General features: G+C 28.8%; 1 protein-coding gene and 3 long non-coding RNA genes across 4 annotated transcripts; 2 read left to right on the top strand and 2 right to left on the bottom strand.

Moving 5' to 3' along the window:
- Window positions 1–356: 356 nt before the first annotated feature.
- LOC130676039 (uncharacterized) lies at window positions 357–1,709 on the bottom strand. Its single transcript, XM_057482000.1, has 3 exons — window positions 1,506–1,709; window positions 981–1,419; window positions 357–914 (listed from the first exon to the last, which is right to left on the bottom strand). Exons 1-3 carry the CDS (start codon window positions 1,683–1,685, stop codon window positions 739–741), a joined length of 795 nt encoding a protein of 264 aa, XP_057337983.1. The 5' UTR covers window positions 1,686–1,709; the 3' UTR covers window positions 357–738.
- Window positions 1,710–9,675: 7,966 nt separating this feature from the next.
- LOC130675551 (uncharacterized) lies at window positions 9,676–10,706 on the top strand. The gene is made up of 3 exons (XR_008991308.1): window positions 9,676–9,729; window positions 9,831–9,930; window positions 10,557–10,706. It is a non-coding gene; the product is annotated as an uncharacterized LOC130675551 (long non-coding RNA).
- Window positions 10,707–10,736: 30 nt separating this feature from the next.
- On the bottom strand, window positions 10,737–11,767 carry LOC130675550 (uncharacterized). Its single transcript, XR_008991307.1, has 3 exons — window positions 11,714–11,767; window positions 11,513–11,612; window positions 10,737–10,886 (listed from the first exon to the last, which is right to left on the bottom strand). It is a non-coding gene; the product is annotated as an uncharacterized LOC130675550 (long non-coding RNA).
- A 6,528-nt stretch (window positions 11,768–18,295) lies between these two features.
- LOC130676112 (uncharacterized) lies at window positions 18,296–19,012 on the top strand. The gene is made up of 3 exons (XR_008991380.1): window positions 18,296–18,516; window positions 18,793–18,861; window positions 18,933–19,012. It is a non-coding gene; the product is annotated as an uncharacterized LOC130676112 (long non-coding RNA).
- The last annotated feature ends 289 nt before the right edge of the window (window positions 19,013–19,301 follow it).

The following is a 19,301-nucleotide window of genomic DNA, read 5'->3' as shown; positions in this document are numbered from 1 at the left end:
ATATTACACTACAAGGGCAGAAAGTTTGAGATTCCTGCACTGCGCGCCATGATGCCCGAGGCGAAGCCGAGCATCATCAGTTCAGGGTTCTCAAACTTCTGCCCGTGTAGTGTATACTATTTTTCTTTATCTGCGGTCGAAAGTACGTTAATTAATATCGGTTTTCTTGCTTACAAATGTGTCTTGGTATGTCTTGATGCCTGTCCGACATTTGCAGCACGAGCGAAGCGAGTGCGGCTGGTCGAGGGCAGGCATCAAGTGCATCTAATAGACAAAAATAATAATAACTTTTTAAAATTAAATAAAAGTAATTGAATAGTTTTAATTAATTATAACATATTTTATTTTTCATCACGTTCATCAGAATTATTAGGCATACATGAACAATAAAAATTATTAATAATGTTGCCATTGAAAGTGCAGTTATTAAAAGTGTTGCAAGTATCTGCGTACGAAGCTAAATTTAATTTCTTTTCTTTCGAAAGAGTTCTTAGGGAGTTAAATTTAAATCTCTTTGCTGGTGGTTCATTTTTCTGCTCTTTGGAGAAAATGTTGATGGGTGATTTCGTAGTAAAGTGTGTAGGCTGAGTTACTAATGGTGATCTTCGAGCATGTGTTGTAAACGCGGTTGTTGGTGTTCATGCTGTCGTTATTGTTGTTGATGGCGGTGGTGATATAGTTTTTTCGGGTATATTTAAATTATCAATATTAACTAAGTCTTCAGCATCAAATATAAAATCATCTCCAAAATCTTTGGTCAGCAGTGTCAGCATATTGTAAATTTCCATGATTTGTCATTGTCGAGTTGCTTGAGCTAGTTGATGGTTTTGAATTATTATTAACTTCAGGACCAACTGTACCAGTAATTCTATTAAAAATTCTTTCCCTAGTTTTTAATGAATTCTCAACATAGCCTGTAAATTAGTAAAGGAATAAATTAGTAAAATAGAAAAATAGAATAATTAAAATATAATAATAACCTTGGGCTATAGCTGTTGATTTCCAGCCACCTAGTTGTTTAAGCATAGTTGTATTGGCACCTGAGTCAGACAATAATGTGGCAGTAGTCCTTCGGAAACAATGGCCAGTATAACGTTTTGGATCGGGTAAATTTAGAAATAACGCAATATTTTGAGGTGTTGTCCCAATGGTGTTTCTTCCAATATTATGGTGAACACATTTTCCTCTGCGATACTGTACGAAGAAATTATCAGAAAATGGTTCCTTCGGTCTCAATGATATGTATTTTTTGACTCTTTCGTAAAAAAATTCGCCAATTATAAACTGCCGAGGCACATCATTTTTGGTATTGTTAACAGAAACAAGATACCGGTTTCCAAGATCTTCTACGTCTTGTCTTTTAAGGTTATAGATTTCTTGACATCGGAGAGCCCCAGAAATACCAAATATCAAGATAACCTAAAATCATAATAAAAATAAGAATATTAATATCCATATTATAAAAATATTAATATAGATTTATGTAAGTAAATATTCACATTAACCTTTTGATCCAAATGTGTTACGTCTGATGCATCATCGATAAATTTTATAACATCATTCCATTTCAACACTAAAGATTTTTTAGGCCTAAAACCTTTAGAATTATTTTTAACCAGACTTTTTAAATTTTTAAATTTTCCAATATCGATATTATCATTAGTATTTAATGTCTTTTTTAACATGGACCATGTAGACCATATAGTCGACGGTCGTAACCTCTTACTTAATTCTTTAAAGTATACACCCTATCCAAAAATTCCCATAGAATCCACTCAATTGCGACAAAAACCGCATAGAAACCAATACAGTCTATAGGATTCTATGCGGTTTTTGTCGCAGTTGAGTGGATTCTAAGGGAATTTTTGGATAGGGCAATTAGGTTACTTTCATCAGAATCAGATAAAGAATCTCTGTGTTCTTGTAGCCATTATTTATAGGCCTCATGATTTGTTAGGTATTTCTCTGCAGACTTCTTCGGCAACGTATCAGTTAATATTATCAGATTAGCTTCCGCATCAAAATTTCTCAGAATTTCCTCATCGTTCGAAGAATCATCTGATGATGATAACACGTTCATTTTTATTTTTTTTTATTTTTTATTATTTCCACTCAATACAATATTTTATAGTTGATAATTGATTAGAAATATGCGGTCAAATTTTTTCAATTTTACGATTTGTTTGTATTAATACTTTTCGTGGTTTTTAAGAACAGGACAAAAGAAATTAAATTATATCAGCATACACAACGCTGCCTCGTACTTCAGTTCAGTGAAGTACTAGTTTCTTTCTGCTCACTAGAGCAGTGCGCATGCGCGCCCCTACCAAAGCATCAATTGCATAAAAGCATCACAAGCATAAAAATTGTGGACACTATCTATATCTAATATATCGAGGACAGGAGGGCAAAACGGGCGGGAGAGGGGGATGTGTAAAATAGGATACCCCTAAAAATGTATAAAAAAATTGTGTTTTTTTTTTTTTTAAATGTTTTTTAAACATTCCAAAATCACTTTTGTAAATATAATTGAGCATTATTTTGAATCTTTTTTTTTCACCACCTTCGCAAAAATTTGTTGTAAAAAAAATAGTACAAAATTAGTTTGATTTTTTTTTCTTATCAATTTACAATAAAAGAACTCCTAGTATCAAATTACTTTAGATGCACTTCAATAATCAACTTGAAAATATCTACAATTGCACGCCTCGAACGCGAAGCGAAGAGGTTGTGCTTTATAACGGACTCGTCAAGGTCACAAGATTTTTTCGAATTAAACTGTATATTTTATTTTTATATCACACTTACACGTTATAGAAACCACATTAATCTAAAGAGGAAATACTAATTAATAAGACTGATACTTTCAGTAAGTTGTCAACCGTAATTTTATAATTTTACTTATAAAAATTAATTTAATTAAGAAATAACTTATAAATTGTTACAATAAATGTTATTTTTAATAATGGTGTTAGAGCAAGATAATTAAGATGGGTTCTTGATAAATAATCAATTAAATTTAATAAATTTTATTTTAAAAAATTATGTGATTATAATATAAATAATGGGAAATTATTATTTATTTTTTTTCTTAATCGAAAATATTAATTAAATTGCTCTTTACATTTCATATAACCGAGTGGTTGTAGTGAAATGAATAAGTAGATCATATAAAAATTTCAGTTTAACATGAGTAGGTTCGTCCAGTAGCTACCGTTCAAACCCAGCAACCAGAAGGACGTCAGATCGCGCCCAAAGCCCAGCAGAATTTTCACCGAGTTTTTTTCACGTCATTTACCTCACTCAAATAATTTAGACATTAATCATCACAAACTCTAGTAGGTTAATAATAATAAAATTTTTTTTAATTAATTTTATTTGTTTTTTCGATGCATGGGCCAGGTTTGGCAAGCAAGCATGGGTCAGGGCTGGCAACCAGGCTTGGCACGATGTTATCATTCCAGACTTCTACCAAGGCTGGAACAAGGCTGGCTTACAAGTTTGGCCCAGAGTTCTACATAGTTGAACCAAGCCTGGACCAAGCCTGGGCCCGTTGTACTTTCCTGTCTGCGGTGGCACGGATAGTTCGTGAATGGCTTGACTAAATGACTTCATTTTTTTTTTCACTGTCTTCAGAATTATACAAAGAAGGTCCTTTTCGAAAATCACTACTGTAGTCCTTCTCGTTATTTTTATAATAAATCATTTCTATTAAAACCGGCACTATTCCGAGTAAATGAACACACACTGCAGTCATTTTTTATTTTATTTTATCGGGAATGTTTTTTTTTATCTAAACTATTTAATAAATTCGATGTATAAAATTGTGATGCGAGACAAATTGGATAAAATGTATTATTATAAATAGCTAACAGCTAATGTATTGGTGTACAAATGAATAAATTATTATTATTATTATTATCATTATTATTAATTCACCGCGACTAACATTTTGCAGCAATAGTTTAACAACTTCTATGTGGCCTTTCGAAGCAGCCAAATGCAGTGGCGTGTTGCTTTTGTTACTCAGGGTAACTTGGGCGCCATTTTCTAACAAGGCGTTTGCAATATCTACGTTGCCGTCGTAAGCAGCCCAGTGCAATGCTGTCCTTCCATCGTCGTCTTTGAAATCGGATACCATTTGACTGCAATTCTCTACCGTGAGATTATCATCTTTGATGGCCTTGTATGGAGCAGCCTGCAATCTCTGATTGACTGATTTTAAGAATTTTTTAATAAGACGTCGATGTCACGTTCAACCAATTGTACAAAGAATCTCATGTCTTTCGCCAAGTCACTGTGCAATAAGTTGTAGTACTTGGTGCCTTGTCCTTTTGATATAAAGCATATGGCCGTTCCACCGTAAGCTTCGTCTGTGTATCCTTGTGATTTGTGTTTCGGATTATATTCTAGTGATGTCAACAACTTATCCACTGGTTCCAAGTTTTTGTCTAGTGAACCCAGAATAATTTTATGTTGTTGAACTAACTTATAAGCGTTTCCTAGATAGTAAGATCCTTCTTTGAGAGCCTTCCAAGAATTAGGATTTTTTTCTGAGCCATGAGGATCTGACAAGCTCCGTAATATAGGAAGATATATATCAGAAAACAATAAATGTATTTCTGCATAATATTTAAGTTCTTTAAGTCGGTCTAACTCAGAAAGCTGTTGATCTAGTTTTTGAGACATAGTTAACAATCGCGATAAAACTGTAAAATTTTTTAAATAAATATAATTGAAAAAAGTTGAATTTTTTTGAAGTTATTTTTTTTAAACAATAAGGTAAATGTCCCAATACCGGAACAAGACCCAATACCGGAGCGATTTGATAATCATTATATTATATTTTTACTCGTACGAGATGAAATTAAATAAAACTTTCTTTATTTAAAACCTTAATCGTTTAGTTACAAAATATGATATAAAATAGATTTTAGAATATATCCGAAATATATAGCAAAAATTTTAATTATAGCAATAGTCTCGGATTCATGACTTTTTCATGTCTCTTAATGGTTTTGCTACGAAATCAGTCAATGGTCTTAAGCTTATAGAAAATGTATAGAATTACTTTTCAATAATTTTTTTTTGTATATTCATCTTGAATGACATAAAATTCAAGAAAACATACTAACAATATAGAAAAAATAGTATTCTTATATTAATTTTACTGTTCGTCTATTGGTACACCAAACTGAATCCGTGCCCAGTACCGGAACAGCCAGTCATATTAATGTTATTGATAGATATTAACGGTGAGTTTTATTGTTTGGCTAAATAAAGTGCAATATTAATTATTACTGGAGCCCTTATATTTAATGCAGTATGTACCCTGCTTAAAAAATCTGATAGATTCTTATAGCTGTATGTATAATAATATTCGTTCTGAGTGAAGCCATTGTAGAGGAAATTAAATCGACTAAAGCGTTCGCAGTGGTTACGGCGTTACGGGAGGCTATTATTACTTATATTAATCAAATAAATATTCATATATTACATTGAGATAACTATTTAATTATTTATTTATCATTGTGATTTTTTCCTTAGTATCATTTTTTGACTTGGATATGAATTTCATATAACTTAACCTAAATGTTTACTGCATTCTTTTTCATTTTTTATCATTATATTTACTTGTTGTTGATTCGTTGAATTAAAAAACCAAACTGCAATTACCATAAACCTGTCACATATTTCTTATAACTTTTTTTTTTACTATTATTTGTAATATTTATTTATTTTTATGTTTCTTGCTATTGACATATTCCCGTAGTTCATATTTTGTCTGGCGCTGTAGTCACACGCATAGCGAATAGCACTTCTCATAGTACTCAATGAGTACTACTCATTCATTCTCATAAAATCTCTATGGGAATTTATAAGAATCTATTGGATTCTATGAGATTTTCTAAACAGAGTATGATTGTTATAAAAAATGCATTAAATATAGATAAACTCTAATTTAAATCATAAAATAGTATATTGTACAACTAGTGCGGTAAGTTGTCGATTGCCCACGAGAGCAAAGTTGAGCGCACGAACGAAGTGAGTGCGCTCATTTGCTCGAGTGGGTAATCGGCAACACCGCACGAATTGAACATACATTTTTTTATTATTAATGCGATATGAGTACTATTTTAGTGCTCGCTGTTTTGTTCCCCAAGAAGCTGTTTGCTCATTCAACTGTTACCGCGACATTTTTGTGGGTTATACGATAATCTGCATATGGCAAGTAAATTTGAGTGCGACAAGTTTACTTGTCGCACTCAAATTTACTTGTCGCACGCAGATAATCGTATAACGCACAAAAATGTCGTGGAAACAGTTGAATGGGCAAACAGCTATTTGGCGAACAAAAGAGCGTGCGCCAAGATAGCACTTATATCGCATGAATGATAAAAAATAAACTTTTGTGTTTAGTTTTTTTTTTTATTATTTTTATAGTATAACCTCAAATGATTTATTTTGTTTCTATTCTTCAGTTCAAAATATTTATTTTCATTGGATATTTAATCATTTCAAAATTTTAAATACATTTTACATTATGAGTGTGATATAGCAGACATTTTTTAACAGAGATGATTTAATAAATATTTATTAACAGTTAACAAACATTTATTAATAGTCAATAAATATTTATTAACTATTAATAAATAGTTGTTAATTATTAATAAATATTTATTAACTGTTAATAAATCATTTATTAAGGGAGTTAAATAAAAAGTGAGCATAAAAGCTCTACTTTGACAGTTTTTGTAACCTTATAACTTCAATAAATAATAGAATTTAATTAGATGAGATCGATTTATAGTTTTCTGATAAAAAAAATAGAGAAAATAAAATGAATCATAAAAAAATAGTTGTAATAAATTACAGAATTTTTTTTTTGCGGTGAAAATTATTAGGGTAACATAAATTAAAATAATTTACAATGTAAATTAAAAATATTTATAGGTAATATTCGTTTCAATACATACAGGAGAACTACCAGCATACCTAGAGAGAGCATATGAAGAAAACTACGTTATAATAGCAAAAGCAAGGTGTGGGACATTAGAAGAAGCTAACAAGATGTGGAAAAGTGATAAAGAAAGGACATGCTGGCTTTGTGGCAAGGGACAAGACCGATTAGAACACTGGTGGAAAGAATGTGGCGAAGTAAAGAGAACAACGCTATCAATTGAAGAAATATTGAGTAATGAAGGGCTGAAAGAGGCAGCTATCTGGTTAAAAGAAATAGAAAAAAAGAAACGTGATATACAGAGGAAGGACAAAGAAACGGGAAAGAAATCACCCTGATTAAATAACTGAATTCGACCGAATTAAAAATTTTCATTCTGTTATATTCTGTCGAATTCTGCAAAACAGAATTCAACTGAATTGAAAATTTGAATTTGAATTAAACAGAATAAAACCGATTTAAAAATTTCAAATTCGTTTTAATTCAGTTTAATTCGGATTCTGAACCAGAAATTGGAGAATTATTTTCGAATTAATCAGAATTAAACCGAATAGAATTATTTAAATTCGTTTTAATTTGGACAAATTCTGGTTTTCCTACCGAATAAGACAGAATTCATTTCTAAGTTAGGTACCGAATTAACAGAATTTATCTGAATTTAATAGAATTAAAAATTTAATTCTGTTTAATTCGATCGAATTCAGTTGTGTAATCAGGGCAGAAGAGTGATGAAAGGAATAAGCAGCAATGCATTGTCCTTCATTGTTTTGATATTTATGTGTGTGATAAATTAAAAATAGACAGTGTAGATACCAAAAATTAAAAGTTAGAATTTAGAAAAAGATCTTAAAAAGAATTTAAAAGACTGATAAAAGACTATTGATATATATTACAAAGTGAAAATGCTTATAAAAAAAATATATAGTATATTAATATATTATTAATAATAATATATAATAATTTAGAGAAAAAGTACGCATCGTATAAAGTAAAATTAATTTAAGATAATAGAATGTAAAAGAAACAAATTTATGTAAGACTATATGTACCCAGACCTATTTCTAGGCTCTAAAAGCTGAAATAAATAATTATAATAAAAAAAATAAATAATATTCGTTTCATTGAAATTTTTTTATACTTTTTCAACAACAAATATACAAAAAATATAACATGTATGATAGTAAATTAATATTTACAGAAATATATCTTAAATTAATTTACGACGATAAACAACATGCTTGATATAACATGAATTTCATTTCATCACTACTATTTTCTATGATTCTTTCAGAGTATCTAAATCAGTTATATCATGCTCTACAGAAAAATGAGAAAAACTATATAACTAAAATCATAATTATTTTTATATTAATAAGTTTAAAGGTTTCCGATATGTATGAAGACTTTAATCTTATTCGATGAATTGTACTGACTCATCAACATTGGATATAGATCACCTAGGCCCTATAAATTTAGCAACACATCCATTTCAATCAATTTTTGAAAAACTTTATGCGCCACTTTAAACTTTTTTATTTAAAACTCAACACAAAAATATTTTATTATGTTCAGTACTCAGTATCGTATCTTCATTAAGGAAGGTTATAGCGTTATTTGTTTATGAACGATCTTCACGGCGCACCGTAAAAAAAAGACACATTCACTCTAACAATAATTTATTAACTGTTAATAAATATTTGTTAACTATTAATGAATATTTATTAAATGTTAACAAATATTTATTGATATTTAATAAATGAAATTATAGCATCTAAACAAATAAATTTATTAATATTCAATAAATTCTTCTATCAGTGTATAAAAATCTGTCATTTTGGAGTAAGTAACGCGATATCAATAATATATCTATGTATTCAGTGACATTCAGTCATATTTAGTGACAGAATAATTAAAGTATTAATTTATTTACAGAAAATAAATACGGTCGTCTTTTTTCTCGCGTAATTTAAATGTAATACAAATAATATAGATAAATCTATTTATCTCAATACTTGGCAATTAAAAAGAGTTTAAAGTATGAAAAGGCACAAATTCAAGTCAAGATCTTTCTAACGGTACCAAATTTAATAACATTAACGAATTCTATCATATAGATATGCCGGGAACGAAATTTTCCTTATTCTTTTAATAATGTAGATAATTAATTGAAAATAAGAAATTAAAAAAATCAAATTGATAATTTCTAAGTTAAATAAAAATTCATAATAGAAAAAAATTAATTAATTTTATAAAATAAAAGTAATGATTAAATATAAAATGAGCGATTGAGGTGTACAGTTTTGAAGTTTCCAACATTTTTCAAAATTATAAATTATTTAATCTCAATAATTTGTTTTTCTCAACTTTTCTATGACGTCACTGTTGTGCAACACATTTTTACTTGAACTAGATAAACTCTATAATGCTCAATGTCACTCGTTATTTAAGATAACTATTTTTTAACAAATCCCGTTTTACCCATCCCAGCTTTATGTATTTCTTCACATTCGACTTTTGATCTCAAACTCGATATTTCCTGATTACTTTTCATCTTGTAAAATTAAAAATCTAGTAATGCGTAACTTGATTTTACAAAGTATTACATTTTACTAGTTTGTAAGATAAATTTTACGTCTACAAAAATTTATCAGAAAACAACATTTATTGCTAGAAATGTCAAAGATCACTATCGTCAATATCTAAAAGTCATGCAGTAATCCGCGGATCAGTCATATAAAAGCTGGCAGAACATCAGAAAAGAACAATTGGTGATAAATAATAATTGCATATATATTTTTAATTATACCTCTGTACTATTGTAATTACTGTAATATTTAAATTGAATAATTGTTGTATTTTTCCGCTTCAGGATATAAAATAAAAAAATGTCGAAAATAATTTTATTATTATCACTTTTCGTATTGATTGGTCTCCATGTTAATGCAGCTGCAGGCTGTAAAGGCAAGTGGGTAAGTAATTATCATAACACAGTGAAAGAAAAAAAAATTGTCAACGAGGAAGAACCGTCAGTAAAGCACCCCTAGCGCTTTCGCGCTTGAGGTGTGCAAAAAATTACACGCAAAGAATTTTGAGTAAAAATTGCCCATAAAGTTTGGTACTGTAAGGACATCTAGTCAGTAAATGAACTTTTATTATGTTGTTAGTAGAAATTGCACTTTATTTACATGCTATCGAATAGCATATTTTATAATGTGCATGGGGAAAATTTCGATATTTTCCACATGTCCTCAGAGTATTATATTTTTTAGGTAAATTTTACTGAAAATTTCTCTGCGTGTAAAAGTAGACATAAACAATTTTGAAAAAATTTAAACTTTAATCAATAAGTTTAAACTGATGAAATTCTGGGCTTTGACAATTTATCCCTTAAATTCAATATTTAATAAATTCCAATCGATATTAAATCGCGCACACACTGATAGAAGGATTTCTGAGCATTTGAAAAGATTTCTTAGTACAATTTAAAAAATCATTTCTTAAACATGATTTCTTTGTATTTAACAAATATTTCTTACTATTTGAGAAATGAGTTCTACTGAAAAATGAAAATTCGATAAAATATAAATTTTTTTAGTGCCATCCATCACAAGGATACAACTGTTGTGCAGGACATTCATGCAGTTCGTATGCTTGGCAAGGTACATGCCAACATGAGGATCAACGTGAAATAGATAGTATGAAGATGGCACCGGGGAAATAATCATAACATACAGTGAAGATTAATAAATGCATTGTATCATGATACAATGCATTTATTAATCTTCACTGTATGTTATGATTATTTCCCCGGTGCCATCTTCATACTATCTATTTCACGTTGATCCTCATGTTGGCATGTACCTTGCCAAGCATACGAACTGCATGAATGTCCTGCACAACAGTTGTATCCTTGTGATGGATGGCACTAAAAAAATTTATATTTTATCGAATTTTCATTTTTCAGTAGAACTCATTTCTCAAATAGTAAGAAATATTTGTTAAATACAAAGAAATCATGTTTAAGAAATGATTTTTTAAATTGTACTAAGAAATCTTTTCAAATGCTCAGAAATCCTTCTATCAGTGTGTGCGCGATTTAATATCGATTGGAATTTATTAAATATTGAATTTAAGGGATAAATTGTCAAAGCCCAGAATTTCATCAGTTTAAACTTATTGATTAAAGTTTAAATTTTTTCAAAATTGTTTATGTCTACTTTTACACGCAGAGAAATTTTCAGTAAAATTTACCTAAAAAATATAATACTCTGAGGACATGTGGAAAATATCGAAATTTTCCCCATGCACATTATAAAATATGCTATTCGATAGCATGTAAATAAAGTGCAATTTCTACTAACAACATAATAAAAGTTCATTTACTGACTAGATGTCCTTACAGTACCAAACTTTATGGGCAATTTTTACTCAAAATTCTTTGCGTGTAATTTTTTGCACACCTCAAGCGCGAAAGCGCTAGGGGTGCTTTACTGACGGTTCTTCCTCGTTGACAATTTTTTTTTCTTTCACTGTGTTATGATAATTACTTACCCACTTGCCTTTACAGCCTGCAGCTGCATTAACATGGAGACCAATCAATACGAAAAGTGATAATAATAAAATTATTTTCGACATTTTTTTATTTTATATCCTGAAGCGGAAAAATACAACAATTATTCAATTTAAATATTACAGTAATTACAATAGTACAGAGGTATAATTAAAAATATATATGCAATTATTATTTATCACCAATTGTTCTTTTCTGATGTTCTGCCAGCTTTTATATGACTGATCCGCGGATTACTGCATGACTTTTAGATATTGACGATAGTGATCTTTGACATTTCTAGCAATAAATGTTGTTTTCTGATAAATTTTTGTAGACGTAAAATTTATCTTACAAACTAGTAAAATGTAATACTTTGTAAAATCAAGTTACGCATTACTAGATTTTTAATTTTACAAGATGAAAAGTAATCAGGAAATATCGAGTTTGAGATCAAAAGTCGAATGTGAAGAAATACATAAAGCTGGGATGGGTAAAACGGGATTTGTTAAAAAATAGTTATCTTAAATAACGAGTGACATTGAGCATTATAGAGTTTATCTAGTTCAAGTAAAAATGTGTTGCACAACAGTGACGTCATAGAAAAGTTGAGAAAAACAAATTATTGAGATTAAATAATTTATAATTTTGAAAAATGTTGGAAACTTCAAAACTGTACACCTCAATCGCTCATTTTATATTTAATCATTACTTTTATTTTATAAAATTAATTAATTTTTTTCTATTATGAATTTTTATTTAACTTAGAAATTATCAATTTGATTTTTTTAATTTCTTATTTTCAATTAATTATCTACATTATTAAAAGAATAAGGAAAATTTCGTTCCCGGCATATCTATATGATAGAATTCGTTAATGTTATTAAATTTGGTACCGTTAGAAAGATCTTGACTTGAATTTGTGCCTTTTCATACTTTAAACTCTTTTTAATTGCCAAGTATTGAGATAAATAGATTTATCTATATTATTTGTATTCTCGGGAAAAAATGTTTTTATAAAATTTTGTAAAATTTTATAAAATTTTATAAAATTTTAGTACTAACATTTTATAAAATTTTATAAAATTTTATACTGAAAATGGCCTGGTAAAATTTTATCAAATTTTATAAAATTTTATGAAGTTTTATAAAATTTTATAAAATTTTATAAAACTTTGTAAAATTTCATAAAATTTTACCAGGCCATTTTCAGTATAAAGTTTTATAAAATTTTGTAAAATTTCCTCGGCCAGGGCCAGGCCCGATAGTTTAATTTTTGTTAAATCGAGGCTTGGCCGCTGACCATTGGCCCAAGTCTAGGCCGAGGCTTGGTCCAATGGTTTCATTAAATTAAGCCGAGCCTTGGGTAGTGACCATTGGCTCGAGCCTCGGCCAGGGCCAGGCCCGATAGTTAATTTTTTGTTAAATCGAGCCTTGGCTGCTGACTATTGGCCCGAGTATCGGCCGAGGCTGGGTCCGATAGTTTAATTTTTGTCAAGCCGAGCCTTGGCAGCTGACCATTGGCCAATGTCTCAGCCTGGGTTAAATTTTTATTTAATATTAAAATTATCAACTTTACATGTATCTATGTATATATGTATACAGAAAAGACCAGGGCATAACGGTCTACCGAGTATACGATTAATATCAAGAGTTGAAATTTTTTAAAAAGTAAAATTATTTGATATACAATAATTTTCATTTAATTAGTTATTGCTATGAACAAAACTTTAGTTAACATGAAATTTTTATTTTTGGCGGGCAAAATGGGGTATCCTTTAAAAAAGTTGAAAAAAAAAATTTCTGAAAGATGATCAAATTTCATTAAATTCAAATTTTTTATATGTAATATACATAAAGAAAAATTACATTTCACATCATTGGTGGATACGAAGGCAAAAAAAAATTTTTTTTTGTGGGGCAGAGAGCCCCCCTCCAAAAAATGATAATTTTTTTTTTTTATTAAATTGTTTTCAACATTAAGAATATATTTCTTTCTCTTGACAATTATTTTTGGTTTTATAATACTCAAAAAAAATTTTTTTAGGTGTAATAAATCGTTTCCCCTCGATTAGCTTAATTACTAATTGTTATTTAATAAAAAATAACAATTCGATATTTTTTATTTGTCATTATTGTGAACCCAAAAAACGTGTTTTTTGATTTTTTAGATTACAGATTATTGTGCATTTTTTCAAAAATTTTTTCAATTAAAAAATAAAAATATTATTTTCGGATATTTTTAGTGGCCGAATTTGCCCCAGCTATAGAGAATCAGCCGAAAAATGGATTAATATATTAAATTTTTTTTAATTCGACGATAAAAATATAAAAGAATCATTTATTCAGAATTTTCGGATGTTCCATTTTGCCCCAGATGTCGGGCGTAGTGCTAAAAATGCGCAAATATATCGGATTTATAGCAATTAGACGAAAAAAATTTTTTTTTTTTTTTTTTTTAATATTTTGGGGGTACTCCGTTTTGCCTACCCTACCCCCTTTCCCTAGTAGTGCTACTTGATCTTACTCTTAAATTATTCATTTATATCAAATCATAAAATTACAAATTAATAAAAATATGTCATTACTCATCAGACAATTTTGTTCATTAAATAAAACTACATTTCACCTCATGTTTACGATTGAATATTTTTAAATTAAATTGTAATTAAATAATTAACAAGCAAAAAAATCATGATTATTTGGACATCAGATTTAGCACAGTGGATAGCGTCCCGGCCTAGTAATCAGAAGGATCTCAGTTCGAACCCCAGTAGCCCCCAAATAATTTTATTCGTTATTTCCCATTAATTCAGTAATTAGTTAATTACAATTTAATGTAATATTGATAAAAGTGTGATCAAACTTCTTTTTAATTATATTTATTAATTTAAATAATAACATTTTAGATCGAGCATTGGGTGAGCCTTAGATTTTTTGCTTCCCGAGGTTTGGCCGAGGCTTGATTTTTTGTTTCCCAAGCCTTGGCCAAGGCTCAATTTTTCGTTTCCCAAGACTCGGCCGAGGCTTGATATTTTGTTCCCCAAGGCTTAGGACATGGACATCATCCAAGGCTTGGACCAATGCTCACCCAATGGTTCAGCCAAGGCTTGACCAAGGCTTGCGCCAAGGCTCGGGACTCTGGCAAGACGACTGGCCAATGCCTGGTCCGAGCCTTGGCCAATGGTCCCTTCCTACCAGGGTAATAAGTCAAGCTATTGAGCAGAACTGTAAATCTGACCTAACTTTGGGAGTTTTGTCCGCTTTTATCAAATGTAGGGTAAATTTACAGTCGACAGGAATGTAAAAATACCCTCCAAAACCTACTTTTTAAATGTGGAATAGATCCTTATCGGGTCTTCGTTGGTAGATAAGGGGAACGAAGGGGATATCAACTATAAGATTAAAATGGCTGCCATAGTCGCGAATTTTTAAATAAAGAACGTTACAAATATTTGTAAATTAATTTATAGTATCAAGATAAAACAAGTATAAACAATCACGCAGCAAAAGACAAAAAAAATTGATGTCAGAATCGATTCTAACATCAATTTGTATTTCAATGAAAATTGGTGATCGTATGTTTATAGCTGTGCCAATTAATACTGAAGAGCTTGAATAAATTAATTGTATTAGAATATAATTAACAATTAATAATAAATATTTTACTAATTTATTTTAATTTATCAAAATTTATTAAATTAAAAAAAATAAATTTGATGAGTCAATTACTTTACTTTATTTGATGAGTTAATTACTTTTTCAAAAAAGTCAACGTCCATTCATAATTTTTATCTGAACACAATTTTTTTCGGTTTATAAGAGTGTGGTCAATAGTTTATTTAGACCGTAGTAGATATTTTTTTTTTCTTTTATTCTAAGTTTGGAAAAATACTTAAACTCTTGATTAAAAATAGTTATTATTAAGAAAATATTTGACTATCGATTGGATTAAATAAATATTCATTAAAATGCAATTTCAAAACCGTCAGGATAAAATAAACATAAACAAGAAAAAATTTGGGAAATTGAAAAATTCAATGGATTTAAAAGAGTTGAAAAATTTTCTAAGTCCAGAATAATTTCGGAGTTTTATTTTGGACTTAGAAAAAATTTCATCGACTGACAAAAGTTGAAAAATTTACAAATCCAACAAAATGCTGTCTTAAATTAAATTTTAGGCAATGGAGGATAGAATCACAGTTCTAAAATCACTTCGAAAGTATGATCTTACCCTCCCAGTGCTACTTTGAGGGCATAGAGATCAAAATTACAGTCCCACTGTAAGCGGCAGGCCTGTTAACAAAAGAATTGAGGGTATCTAGGCTAAAACCACATTTCAGATTTCGACTCGGGTATATATTTTTACTGTAGAAACTGTAATTTTTTAACTGCTCTTTTTTCCGTGTACTGATTGGATAAAAGTTTACTAATTAATCTACATCTCATACACAAGAACAAAAAAAAATGTTTTCAAATAATAATTTTAGGATCTTTTCTGATTATAAAATTCAAAGTACATTTGAAACTGTAGAATTTACTACGGAGAGTAAAATCATGATTTAGAAATGTATTTTTCTTTTAATTTCTAAAATGGAACCCCGGTCATGCAATCATGAAACTGATTGTTTTTTCTGCGTGTAAATATTTTGTAAAATTTGATATAAGAAGTAATAATTGATGTTAAATAAAAATATTTTGTTTACTATGAAAAAAATATTTTAAACGTTAAACCGCAAGGTCTACTAGTTTTCGACGATATTTTTATCAAGTCTAACAATTATCCTTGTCCACGTGATAAGTTGATAAATAATCCTAGGAATATTATTGGTTAGTTTTAACTTTGTAATACATTTATGCAAAAATTATTTCAATTATACACAGAAAAAAAGGAAATCTTGAAACAAGAAATAAAATGTCTTCGAAATTTTTTTCTTGAACCAAGCAAAATTTCTTACTTTATTGAAGTAAAAAAATTATTTGGATCAAGAAATTATTTCCTTCGCGGAAGACATAATTTTCTTAGTCTAAAACATAAATTCTTTAAACCAAGAAAAAAATTTCTTGGTCCCAAAAAATTTTTTTTTGGTTCGAGAAGATTTTTTTTTCAATTCAACAAATTTTTTTTTTGCCTGAAAATTTTTACGTTTTTAAGTCAAGAAAAAATATCTTGAGCTGAAACGAAAAAGTTTTTGAACCATGAAAAATAATGTTTTAAACCAAGAACAAACTTTCTTGGCCCAAGAAAGTTTGTTCTTGGTTTAAAGCATTATTTTCTCGGGCCAAGAAAGTTTGTTTTTAACTCGAGAAACTTGTTTCTTATCTAAAGACTGTTACCTTATCGAGTCAAGAAACAATGTCTTGAGCTAAAAAAAAAAGTTTTTGTACTAAGAAAAAAAATTTTTTAAACCAAGAAGAAACTTTCTTGGGCCAAGAATTTTTTTATTTGTCGCAAACAAAAAAAAAATTTTCAGCCAAGAAATTAATTTCTTTAATTAAGCAAATAAATCTATCGAGCTAAAAAAATTTATTTTTTTTGTTTCATTTTTTTAATGAACAATTTTTTTTTTGTTTAAATATTAGAAACAATGCTGTGAAGCAAATAAATACTGTATCAGAAGCATTTATAAGGGATGGGCAAGTTTCGCAATTAGTTAATATTTAAACAAATTGAGAAAAAACAATTATCGCTTGAACGAGGAATCGAACCCAGATCGATTTGGCGTCACGCGAGAGCTTTACCAACTAAGCCATCCCAGCCTTTGCTAGGCTACGTTTACTTTGCCCACATATACTGAACCACACTGGCTTATGGTCAGTCACATTTTTAAATCCTAAACCCAGAATTAATATTACAAATGTTATCGCCAATAATTTAGAAAAATGTTAGTTTTGACATTTTACCAAAATATTGAACGGATTGTATGAATCGTTCATAAATGAATTTCGACATAAATATAAAAAAGTTAAAAAAAAAAAGAAAAAATTTAATTACAAAAAAAATTGAGAAATTATTTAATATTATATAATTACATTAATCAATTAATTTATTATAATAATATAATTTGGTTATTTAATTTTTAATTTATTTAAAATAAAAAGGTGAACTCAAAATCCATTCGCTGTGCTAGTGTGAGAAAGAGAGAGAGTGGGGAGTATTCATTCCTTCGGGTGCGAAGGAGGGAGCATCTATGAGTGAGAATCCAAGAGAAAACTTTCTTGGCTTGAGACTCTAGTAATCTTGGTTTGAGATTTTTCGTGTGATTGGTCAGAGAAAGTACACTATGCTCAAACCAAGAGTTTAAATTTCTTGAATCAACTCCCTTTATTTTTAGTTCGAGTTCGTACCGTTTATTGTTTCAAAACATCATAGTTCTTTAATTAAGTGTATAACTTTCTCGAACTAAATATTTATATTTCTTGGTTTAAGTAAGTAACATACTCAGATTAAGAAAAATTATTATTAAACTAAAAACTGCAAGTTTTTAAAACAAGTAATTCTATTATTGGACCAAGTATGAAATATGTATTGGCTTAAGAATTTTTTTCTGAATTGAAGATTTAAAATTCAAGAAATTATTTCACTTCGTTCAAGAAATTTTCGGTTTTCATTCCACTCGCTGAAAAATTTCTTGGTTGAAGAAAAATTTTCTTGAGAGAAGATTTTTTTTTTTCTGTGTATATACACACACACACACACAATTTTAAATGACTATATAAAACCGTCAAGTTGGAGACTAAAATTATCATTTTTAAAACGAAACTTTCGCAGTATATTGGTAAGTTTTAACTATATTCATATAATAATTGATAAATTTTTTTCTTTTACTTGTAATTGTGAATATTTCTTTGTCTATTTAATTATAAATTTATATTTTTCAAAATTAACAAGTACCAAAAATATTTTTATAATTTTTTTCAGTATCATCAAATAATTCAGCAATCATGAAGATTTTCCACTACTTAGTACTTTTCGTCGTAATGCTGACTATTGGTTTCAATGCAGGTAATTTATATATATAATTGTAAGTACACATTTGAAACAAAAAGTTACATATGTGCCTGATAATAACTACACTAATTTCCGCCCATACTTGTTATACTAAATTAAAATAAAAAATTTACTGACAGATTTTTTCACGTACGTTTAACTAAAAAATACAATTAAAATATAATCGTAATATTTTTTTTTATAAAATGCGCGTTTGAGATCCGAACTTGTTATTTTCCAATTTATATTCACGTACATTAATTATATTATTTTATTTTATATACATGATAGGAGTAAATGCTGGTCCATCACAAATTAAAAAACGTTCTCCTCCAGAAGATGATTGTTTCGATCCAGAGTGTAAGTACTAATTTTTTTTTCCGTCAATAAAAAAAATAGTGATTCAAAATTTAATCTTAATTTATTTACAGGCAATAAGTGAATGAAAAATCAAAGTTATTACAATTACCATGTATTGAAAAATGTATTTGTGAAAAAAATAATCTGATGCAATAAATACATGAATTGTTAAACAACCGATCAAAATTCTTTAAGCTTTCCAACACAAACGAATAACTTTAGTATCTCTACTAGATAACTTAGTCAATGAAGTTCTTAAAATAAAAATCGCCTCTAAAGCCACAACAAAAAATTTTCTAGACAAAAATACGCTCCCAGATTCTAAAAATTTACCAAACTTTTAACCAAAAAAAAGTTCACCAATTACCAATTATTTATTTGTAGTTACAACAAATTGTTTATTAAAATAAATCAATATCCTATTGATATATTTTATTTAT

This window comes from Microplitis mediator, chromosome 10 (assembly GCF_029852145.1).
Source record: "Microplitis mediator isolate UGA2020A chromosome 10, iyMicMedi2.1, whole genome shotgun sequence".
NCBI classification, from domain to species: domain Eukaryota; kingdom Metazoa; phylum Arthropoda; class Insecta; order Hymenoptera; family Braconidae; genus Microplitis; species Microplitis mediator.
The sequence above is the reverse complement of the archived record's forward strand: the minus strand, read 5'-3'. Positions and strand labels throughout refer to the sequence as shown.